Below are 11622 nucleotides of genomic sequence, written 5' to 3'. Positions count from 1 at the left end.
TGCAGAGAAAGCTGCCAGTGTTTGATATCTGTGGAAGAGCATCAGGGAGAGCTGGTGGTAGGAGAGTTAAAATAAGTGATGTAAGGGAAATTCAAGAGGCAAAAACGAGTTACCATAGTTGGAGAGAGTTGAGTTGTTTGTTGGGTGAAATGTTTGACATCACAACATGACATTCCTCAGACCCCTGACAGTAGTGGCACATTAGTGACAAACATGAGCTCATGCATATGCATCGCATTATCTGGTGGTGTCTAAGACTTCTCTTTGTTTCATTAGGCCACTTGTTCTCTGTGATGGTTTTGATAGAAGGCTCTTCTAAACTATTTTCAGCCCGGGACCTGAATTGAGTAAATGTAGAGTCCCTCTGGAAACCAGGCTCATTAAACCATGTATTAGTGCTCTTATTGTGTGGGGATCTTTCCAAAAGAGGCCTGTGACCCATTTTAAAACCTATTATATGCAGGATATTACAGTATGTCCTATAACTTCAATCCGATTCCCTCAGGTCCACTGGCAACAAGAAGGAAAAACATGTGTTTTGGGGTGACATGCGTAACTGGCTTGCATGTATGGGGAAAGCCTACACCTTGGTTAGCTCCGTTTAGCCCTGCAGGGGAGGTGAGGCATCAGTATGGCCTCTTGTTGATTCAACTGTTATGTAACTGTGGGAATAGTGACATCTTTAGTGATGTTTTTATCATTCATGTTTCTGTTTTTTGTTTCCCTTACAGAGCAGCTACCCTATCTGGGAGGACTTTATCACAAAGGCCGGCAAACTGCAGTCGCAGCTCAGGTGAGACCGTCTTTATGTTTACATTAAACACAATTGTATGTTTCTGTATTTTTTTGATAAATGAAACACAAACTATTAAGATATTACTTCTCATATTTGCACAACAGTAACTGAAAGAAACTTCTATTAATAAGCATTTTCTTTAGCCAATTCTCTGGGAAATGTTACGCTTAATGTAAATTGTAACTTGGCAATACACATTTTGGATCACTAACTAAAACGTTTCCTGGCTAGAGTAACTCCTCTTTGACTGTAGCATAACATCTCTGACATCCCTCAAACACAAAAAAAAAAGTATTTTTGTGTATTTTATGCCCTTTTGCGTTGGATGTCAGTGTCAATTCCGTGTTGAATAAGTTTTAAGTGGCCATTTATCCTTACACTAACAAGCAATGACAGTCGACATAAAAGCCTAATCTCTTAACAATACTTTCCAGGGGGCATTATGTGTCCCTCTATCCCATTTAGTCTTCTTAAGCCCGATTTAATTTGTGTTTCTACTGCTGTAAATTTGCACAACTCCTGCCAAAATTATTCCAAGTCATCTGCTAACAATGGATGCCAATCCCAGCCACCTCCCCTAGTTGGTTTTAAGTGGCCACGTGTCAGGAGACAAATAACTTATGACAGCTGGAATAAAAGCTTATTGTCCAGCAAGTACTGTAAATATGGATGTCCTGTGGTCTAAATGATTCTCTGATTAACAATGGATGGCAGTTCTCTAGCCATTTAAGTGTCCACGTGTCCTGAGACAGACCGTCAGTGACAGTTGCATAAAGGCTCAGGGACTCAACAATACTTTCCAGGGGCCACTCAGTGTCCCATTCTTCCATTTTATTCAGTATTAAGGCTGATTAATGGTGATATGTTATTCAAGTGTCTCCATCATTCAGGGGTTAAATATGTGGCCCTGCCATGCAACAGCTCAGGGGAGTATTTGTGGCCTTGTTGCTAATGACTGGCTCTTTGGCAATAGGATGTCTGTGTGTCTGGGCCAGGATAAAAGAACAATTCCACCTGTTATTTTTGACCTACTTATTTGATGGCAATACACCACCTTCCTACCCAGAAAAGAGAAATACCTTATTTACAGGAAGAGTTAAGTGTCATTCAGAGAAAGACGACCATATTATAGTATTTTAGGCTAGCTGGTTTCCTGATAAAGCTTAACTTACGCCCAGGCAGCAGTGGTTGTAGCATATGGTTGGCTATAACAATGCCCTTGCTGCTGTAGCTCTAATAAGGGTGTGCTATCTGGGCTTTGCTCGCTATGACCCACAAATAAAGCTTTAAAGGGAGGGAATCCTCATGACACACATTTTTAAATAATTATCATCCGATAAAACAGACCAGTCTCTGCCAGTCTTTTTTTAATTTTTTTTTATCCGATGACGTTATCAGTGATTTTAAGCTGATTAATTACCGAAATAACATCAACCCTGTGGGCGCCGCCATTTTGACGAGTCACATGACTTATTTTACCGGAAGTGACGTGAACTATGCGTTTGGTGTTGAGGACAAATTGACGTATTTGCTTTGTTCATGTTGTTTACTCTAGTTACTCTCACAATTCTATTGAAATATGCCTCATTGTATCGCGAAACATTGCCACAATTCGGATAGGAACAATCCACGGAATGCACGTGTGCTCCGTGAACGCTCCGGAATGCTTTCTTTATTTGATTGATTAACTACTATGAAATGTATTCAACTACATTGTACCATTATTATGTTAGGCAGGGCTGCCAACACTCACGCATTGAGCTTGAGAGTCACGCAATTAACCCATATCTCACGCACTCACGCCACACTTGCCTTTCCTCACGCTAAGTTTTCGTCCAAAACAAATGTATATAAATATAAAAATAAAGTGAAGGAACAGCAAACCGAGCGGTCTACGAAATGAGACGGTCTTCTGGCTTAGTTCAGTAAATATGGAACGATATTGGGAGATTCTGATTTCACGGATCAATAACTCATGAAAACGTTATTCAGACACAAATGACGTCTCCTAAGTACCGTGGTAANGTACTTGGTTGACTTTCATCACAGGTAGTAGGGGAGAGTGGGGTAAGTTGCTATGTGTCATTTCTCCTTGCTTAGAGGAGAGCATAACTAAAAAATGGCTCAACTTACCCCACTCTCCCCTACTACCTGTGATGAAAGTCAACCAAGTACTGTACATTAACTGAAGAACAGCACTGTACTTGAGAACATATTTAAGGTACTTTAAATGTCTTTAGTTTACTTTAATGCAACTTATACTACTGCTCCGCCACATCCCAGAGGAAGATATTGTATTTTTACTCAGCTGCCATTGTAGTTGTTTTTCATTTAAATACAAAAAAATAGGTTTTGCATCATCTTGAACATTGCTTTTAATACACTGCTGTACTATATTCTCAACTATTACTGTGTGGTGACAGAGTGGAAAGGGAATGTAGCAAATGTAATATTTCACATCGTTTGTTTCAAACATAAGACAGTTGATTAAAAAACATAACAATATGGTGTTTTGAAAATTCACAAGTATTTAAAGCTTACTTTGGTAATGATAAGATGTTGGAACTCGAAATTTGAATAACTGTTTCCACCTAAAGGCCTATCTACATGCTTTCAACTGGATAAAGATAAGTAGACAAATTATTATAAGGGTGCAGCATGTGCAGACACCGTGTCTACTCTGTACGCTACACCCTTATAATAACGTTATATTAAGGTGAAAGGACATTGTACTCAATTTGATGTTGTACAGGCCTTACACTGGTCTAAGGCAGGTGTTTTGAACCTCACGATATCGCTCGAGGCGACATTGCCCTTGCTTTGGTTGTCAAGCGTAAGCAAACACAACTCAGCCTCGAGCAATCTCAGCGATTGGTTTTGGCGTTGGTTTATATACAGTCTATGGTTTAAACATACACTCTATGGTGTGTAAACCATAAGCAGTGCGCATATTAAAGGGGAAAGACTGGTTAAAATCTAACTGGACTTCAACAACACAAGGTTATCAATTATTCATAAAGAATAGTGGCTATGTTCTGCAGTATTCACTCTACAACTCCACTTAAGTCACTGATATAAGAATATCATACAGGAATACGGTGTCTATAAAATACGCACTTACTATTTCTAAACAGACAAGGGCTCCAGAGTAGGTTCTCAATACGTCCAGTCCCAAAGGTAGAGAAAGAGTAGGCGCTGGGAACGAGGTGGCAGCGGGATTAGTGGCTGGTTCCGACATCTCTAAATCTCTCACTCTCTTCTCTCTATCTCCCCTCTCCTCTGGCTCTCACCCTCTGTCTCCCTCTGAAAAGACTCCGTTGAACAAAGGACGGGAGCAACGGAGGAAATTCCTGTGGAGTCATGTGTCCCCCAAACAGGTCGGACAGGTGCAGGTGCCACTCCCATGGATGTATAATAAGAACGGCCACTCCCAGGAACCAATGCTGCATTCAAGGACCTTACGGGAGCTCCGAAATAATGCTTTTATTTAAAAAAAAATCTCATATCACATGTTCGTGTGAGATTAAATGAAAACGTCTCCATTTAAGTGGTATTGATTGGCTGTGCTGATAACTTTTGTAGTTTATTAAAATAAACCCACACATTTATATTACGTAGATTTTCGGGGCCACAACATAGGCAATGTAGTCCTTTAACAATTGTAAATATCAGCTTTGATGCAGCAGTGGGATGTAGCCTACTCATTAAAATTAGAAAGGTATTGTGTTCAACTTGACGTGTCAATATCTTTAAAAAAAACGTTCTTAATACAAATCAACTCTCTGTAGTAGGCTAGGCCTACTGTAGTTAACAGTAGCACAATATCCACAGATACACATTATTGCAGCTTTAAACATATTTCGAAGACATAATTATACATAAGTCAGCTGACTCTTATGTATAATGATGTCTTTGAAATATATATAAATATATAGGGGATAGGGACCCCTAATGTAATTTTTTGATGACTGATTATAAAGGTACAGTATGTGCTGTTGTCTACTTCTGTTAACTCCAACACCCACTTTGTCAGTCTGTGTGAGCATCCTGAATCCGCTGACAGCTTGGAAAGTGAGAGGGACAATCTAATAGTTGGAGCCATGACTGCTGATAGCATTGATAAGTAACACTGTTAGAAAGGAAATGAGAGCCAAGAAACAATGGTGTGTGTACTGCCTGGTTAACCTTCCCGGTGCAAGCAGTCTGAAAAGTAAATATCAATGTCAGTTTCTTATAGTAGGCCTCGGTTAATGTTTAGACAGGATTTGGGTTGTATGAACCAATGTTTATATAACCTCTTATAGGGCACTAGGCTAAGTTTGCTTTTGTGTGGCTAGAATCAATCAGTATACAAACTCTAGGTCCTATCATATAATAAAATACTTTTGCTTATAAGACAAGCACTGCTATATCGGAAATCTTTTTCAGGCCTGATTTGGTTTCAAGCTTCAGTGAAATAATGTATAAAAACATTTGACCCCTGTTCTCGGTACATGGAAATACATTTTAGTGGATCCTTATCATCTATGGAACAACAGGAAGCCAGGGTTAAATCTTTTCTCAGACTAAACTGCTGATTCTTAGGTTTTATTAAATGCAGCTAACTTTACACTCACACAGATTTAAAAAAGTAATTTGCAGAATATAAAAAACAGATCTTCATTCTGTTGTCCATGTTTTTATTTTAGGAGTAGAAGAAAACATTCAAAAGATACAAGATTGTGCATTGTACTTTTTGCTTAAATGGCTAATGATTGAAAAAGAAAGAACAAGATTACCAAGCAATATTGTGAACATTAAGGGAACTTCTTTAGTGCCATTTGTTTCATAGATTGAATTTAGAAAAAACATTACATTTGAAGGGCTTTTTGACAAACATAGGTTACAAAAAAACTAAACATCTCTCTTTCAAGGCGTTGTAATCAAAGTTGAATCAAAAAACATGTATGGGGAGAGGAGAGAAGAGAATGGGTGACTAACGCTCACAAATCCATGCAAATTCTGTATTACAAGGGGCGTCATTAAATTTCTTTTCTGAATGCGTCAGCTCAACACAATCCTCATTTCCACCATGATTATTGGGCTCCCCCTTTTTCCAGAATCCGACACCTACCAGATCAGTCCCATCCACCCACTTCCACTCGCCCTCTTGCACCATGTCAGACAGACCGATCCAGGATATGACAGTAGTTTTGCTGAGAAAATCCAGCTCTTCTTGGGTGGTTATAATAGCCAGGTCGGCTCCTCTCGCTTGACAGTCTTGTCTGCTGCCTTGCCAGGTTTTAGACGCGCTCCTACCAGAGAAAAAGTAGCACTTGTCTTGGAATCTTGTCCATCCTTGGAGGCAAGGGACACCTATTTGACAAGTATATTTTGTTTATTGTGATCTTGAAACCCTTAACTTTTAAGAAAATGTTTGGAGACCAGCAGCAAACACATTTTTTAAGCTTATGTCCAGATTTATTTATACACATTGAAGTATAGTTAATAGTGATAATAATAGTTAAGATGTCTAGTTTTATTATTTTGGCTTTAAGTATACTAGCATGCATTTTATTATCCACCCACTTCTCTTGGTGTTTGCTAATGTTCCTTTATTTTCTGCATATGCTCATATTTCCTTTCTACAGCAGTGCATCCAAATAAAAGAAGATCCCATTCAAGTCTACATGTGTAGCTTTAGTCGTTACTTACGTTTCCTTAACCCTTTTAACTCCTCTTGTAGTTCATCTTGACTTGCAGCCATAGCGTTGTATTTGCTCTGCAGAACCTCCAGCTCTTCTGTCAGGTTGCTGGAATTCATCTTAATTTGTTCTAGCTCCTCCCTCATGTTTCTGTCCATAGTCAGGTTAGAGATCAGCTGTTCAAACTTTGAGTCCATATGATTGAGAACGATGGAATCTACAAAAATATAATTTACAATCAACGAATAACCATTACAATTATCAAGTAACCACTGTTAAAGCAACAAATACTAATACATGTTTAGGTGTTTTGTGGTGTGTACTCAAGCTCATTGTTGAGTCAGTACTTACTGTGAACCTCCATCTCTTTTGTCAGGTTGCCGGAATTAATCTTTCTTTGTTCTAGCTCATCCCTCTCAGTGTTTCTGTCCATAGTCAGGCTAGAGATCAGCTGTTCCCACTTTGAGTCATTGTGATTGAGAACACTGGAATCTACAAAAATATCACTTACAATCAACGAATAACCATTCAAATGATCAAGTGACCACTGTTAAAGCAGAAAATACTAATACATTTTGAGGTTTCTTTTGGTGTGTGTACTCAAGCTCATTGCTGAGTCAGTACTTACTGTGGGCCACTATGCATAGGATTATAATCAGCGTCCCCATACACACTGCAGCAGCTCCAATCCAACGCACTGAAACACAAATCACCACAACAAAAACGCAATGAATATCCAGAAAACAATCAAAGCAAATGTGTAATTTAACTAAATGTTTAAAGCTTTGTCCCTGTTTCCTCAAGCACATCTTAGGTTTTTTGTATAAATACTACAGCTACAATTCATATTATAAATGTTGTACTGTATAGGCAATGTGGTTGAATGTGTGTTCTTACCGGATGTTTGAGTTTTAAACCCATAATTTGACATGTTGTCAGGAGCCATCAAATCACACTATCGTCCTGAATCGTATTTTCCCTTGATGTGATGTTCAGTGCTTCTGTAAAATGTGTGCTCAGTTTCCGTGTTCTTATTAAGGTCCAATAATTTGCTGATACTGCAAAATAAACGCATGGGAGTAGGACATGTTCGGATAAGAAAGACAACATGGGCGGGAGTCTTTCCAAAAGCAGAACTCTCAGATACGTTTTTTACATTGTGGTGAGTTGTTGTGGAGTATGGTATTATAATCTATGATTTCCTATCTTTCCTCATCAGGATTGTGGACTCAGCACAATTAAAGGAAAGTCAGCGAAACCCTTCTGTTAATTTCCTGTTTAAAATAGCAGGATGTAAGCCTGTGTTTGTGTGTTGTGTTGGCTGTAAGAAATTGATGTTTCGTTTAACAAGAATTGAAACCAATCTGTTCATGCCTAACCATGTAACCATGCAGGTTATAATGGGCCACAAAGAAGGCAAAAGCAACTTGAAATGTGTGCACTGCTTATATGGAAAGTCACTATAAGGACAGCACAGGTGTTGTGCACACAAAGCCACCTATTTATGTTCAACGGCATTACAAAAATAGTTTGATCACACAAAGTGAAAAGTATAGACATGAGTGTTTTCACCAAATAAAAAACAGGAAACAGCAAAAAAACATAAACCAAGATATTGACTATATTAAATAATGTAACAACCAAGTGCAGCACCTACAATGACAATTCGTAGATGTGTTAGTAATGTATGAACATGACACTACTTTATTGTTCTGTCAACAGAGGTTTTATTCCAAAAAAAAGGGAGACAGAAAAATCATACTTATAACGTAAGACCCACTGCAACTTTATTGCCATGTGTTTAGCATCTTATGATAATGCAGGTTATTTAAGGTCAAAATCGTTAAATGTTTATTTAAGAGGCAAACTATAATAAATATTGAATCTGAAAGCCATCAGAGTGTCCCCCTCTTATGGCCTAAGGGTGTACAACTCCAAAAAACCTGATAAATAATTGAGGTTATAAAAATTAAAAAATCCTCAAATTACTTTTTAGCAGTCAAAAACTCATTCCATCGCTTTTACTACAGAAAATAGAGGAAACATCTGCAGAAAGAGAAGTGGAAGAATTTTAGGAGAATAGAGGAACATAACAAAATGTGGCAAGTCACTTCCCCTGACAACTCGAGAAAATTCGTTAAAAACTATATATGTGAGAAATGACTATTACTTTGCTTTATGGCATGGAAGGAAAAGGAGGATTAACAAATTGATAATAGTTCATCCTGAGGAGAATATGAATGTCTCAACAACCCTTAAAGTTCCCATGTGATGGCTATTTCTCCTGATCATAATTCCATTGTTGAGGTATAGTAAAATAGATTTATGCTGTGCAATTTTCCAAACTCACACTGGTTTCTCATACAGCATCTCTGTAAAGTATGTGTATTCACCGGGTATTCACTCTCTATCCTAAACGGCTTGTTGGAGCTCCCCCCCCCCTGTGAGCCCAGTGTGCTCTGATTGGTCGGGACGTTAGCGAGGCTCGTTGCTGCTGTGAGCTGCTGTGAGGAGCAGACAGGCTTCTGTGTCGGCGATACAGCGAGAACAAGCGAAACTCATCCTGAACACACACAAACACTCACAGCCGAAGTAAAAACAATAAGTGTGGCTTGATATTTAGTAAGAAAAAGGTTTATAACGCTGTGAGCATGAGTCTGCGGAGAGCATTTCTCCGTGATCCCAACGTAGTAGCCCACAAAACGTTTACCCATTTAAACAGTCGTGGTAGATACAGTACCTTGTTTGTTTTAAACATCATAAATACACAAACAACAATGAATACTTACAGGTTGTGTACCCGAATCTCCCGCTGGTCCAAACAAAGTAGGAACAGCGTCGTTCTTCAGTGCCCTACGCTGTGCATATCCGGCATGAATCGCTGAAAGGTTTGGGAAGCTTTGTCTTGTGAAAGGCTGGCAGAGGGTGTGGCCTCTGGGTATCCCCACGTCAGAGTACCCAGGAAGTAAACAATGGAAAATGAGAAATCTCCAACGAGGCGTTTTGGGGAGGTCTTTTCTGTGTTAGACTTTTACCTTGAGGGGTTTTGCCTCTGCAGACGGTTTACATGCAGAAAAACCTTCATAACACAAGGGGACGGGTAATAACCGGAAAAGCATGACATGGGACCTTTAAAACGACACATTTGAAAACGCAATGGATCCAAGTAATTAATATTTTCTAAATCATTAATGTCTCTCGAAGTAAGTGCCATTTCATTTATGGTAAATTACATATATCGCAGAATTAATAAAAATCTGGCAGCATAGAGGAAAAGGGATCACCAAGGTAAATTGGACTGGTCCACAGGGGACAACATTTCTGTACAGACTTCAAAACAATCCATTGAGATAGATCCATAAGCCAATGGTGCTGTTGTGGCTCGATAGCCATGGTTTCAAACACAGACAGACATTTGTTCCATTGTTGTGCTTGAAATGTGATCTCCCGTTCATCCAGACAATCAAGCACTTAAATGTAAGAGTACTGAAGTTTCCAAAACCTTACCCAGATCCCTGAAGACTTCCCTAAACCTCGGCCTATGTTTTTAAGTGGAGCTTCACCTCAGGCCGAACCCGTGAAAGAATCAGCCAGACAGTAATGCAGCTTTCCCCCCAATGTTTCTTGTCAGTCGCGCCTCTTTACTGCTGGGCTTTGAATGAAAGCAAATGTTAAATAATACAATTAAAAAACAAATTGAGATACTATGTGGTTATTGCCAATTTACAATAAAAAGCTAAGAACATTATCAATTGCAAGCATCACCATTATATTACAGTGAACCTATGGGTTTTCAAATACCCCCAATATACGTTTATGCTACAGCAAGCTGACAGACACACAGTCTCACGTATTAAGGGACGGGTGGCGCAGTGGTCTGTGCGTTTGATCATCAGATCAAGGGGGTGTTGGGGAACTCCAGTTCGAAACCCGCTCCCGCCCCACTGCGTCAGGCCGTTGTGTCCTTGGGCAAGACACTTCACCTGAATTTGCTCCTGTGGGTATTGTCCACAGTACATGTATAATATCAATGTGTACTTGTAAAAGCGCCTCGATGACTTTGAGGTGTGAAGATGGGCGGTGTGGCGCAGTGCATTGATCAAGGGGGTGAAACCCGCCGCCGCTGCGTCTGTAAAGCCGTTGTGTCCTTGGGCAAGACACTTCACCTGAACTTGCTCCTGTGGGTATTGTCCACAGTAGATGACCATTATATGTACAGGACTGTCTCAGAAAATTAGAATATTGTGATAAAGTTCTTTATTTTCTGTAATGCAATTAAAAAAACAAAAATGTCATACATTCTGGATTCATTACAAATCAACTGAAATATTGCAAGCCTTTTATTATTTTAATATTGCTGATTATGGCATACAGCTTAAGAAAACTCAAATATCCTATCTCTAAATATTAGAATATCATGAAAAAGTATACTAGTAGGGTGTTCAACGGTGTGTGCGAAACGAATCACTTGCAATCGCTCTAATTAACCTCGAAACACCTGCAAGGCGTTTCCTGGAGCACCTTTGAACAAACACGTCAGCTTGTTCAGTAACTACAATCACAGAGGTATGGGAAGACTGCTGATCTGACTGCTGTCCGCAGGAGCGACGCGTCATTGACCCCTCCATCAGGGATGGTTAGAACACAAAAAGCAAACGTTTCTCAAAGACAAGCCTGCTTCACAGAGTGCAGTTTCAAAGCACGATCCACAAAAGCGTGCGTTGAAGGGGAAAATGTGGCGGGAAACGTTGCACACCAAGCAGAGGATGACGCAGCCTTTAACGAGCATTGTGTGAAGAAGAGCTCGCTTTCCAGAATTTTGGGGCGAGCTTCAAAGACAGTGGACTAAGCCTGGGAGTCCAGGGTATCAAAGTCACTGCTTCACAGACGTGTCGGCGAAAATGGGCTTCACAATAGCCGATATTCCCATGGTCAAGCCCACTTCTGAACAAGACCCAACGGAAAGAGCGCTCTGACTTGGAGCTAAGGAAAAAGCAAGCCACTGACAGTTGCCACGAGCTGGTCCAAAGCTACCTCTTTTTCAGACGAAAGCCAAAGTTTTGGTATTTCATTTGGAAGTCAAGCCGGCAGGAGTCTGGAGAAAAGGCTGCGAGGAGGGGAGCAAATTCAAAGAAGAGATTT

The 11622-nt window shown here is 39.7% G+C and overlaps 1 protein-coding gene across 2 annotated transcripts; it reads right to left on the bottom strand.

Annotated features, from left to right (window-relative positions):
* Positions 1-5439: 5439 nt before the first annotated feature.
* On the bottom strand, positions 5440-7508 carry LOC104941100 (CD209 antigen-like protein E). Of its 2 annotated transcripts, none has more exons than XM_010766145.1 (5): positions 7378-7507; positions 7109-7177; positions 6832-6972; positions 6491-6697; positions 5440-6151 (listed from the first exon to the last, which is right to left on the bottom strand). In XM_010766145.1, exons 1-5 carry the CDS (start codon positions 7424-7426, stop codon positions 5772-5774), a joined length of 846 nt encoding a protein of 281 aa, XP_010764447.1. In that variant the 5' UTR covers positions 7427-7507; the 3' UTR covers positions 5440-5771. The 2 variants fall into 2 exon arrangements, with proteins under 2 accessions (XP_010764447.1, XP_010764448.1); XM_010766146.1 differs by having other exon boundaries at positions 5445-6090; positions 7378-7508.
* Positions 7509-11622: the final 4114 nt, after the last annotated feature.

Source organism: Notothenia coriiceps, unplaced genomic scaffold (genome assembly GCF_000735185.1).
Source record: "Notothenia coriiceps isolate Sejong01 unplaced genomic scaffold, NC01 NC01_scaffold00003129, whole genome shotgun sequence".
Taxonomy (NCBI): domain Eukaryota; kingdom Metazoa; phylum Chordata; class Actinopteri; order Perciformes; family Nototheniidae; genus Notothenia; species Notothenia coriiceps.
Note: the sequence above shows the minus strand (reverse complement) of the source record. Positions and strands in the feature narration are given on the sequence as shown.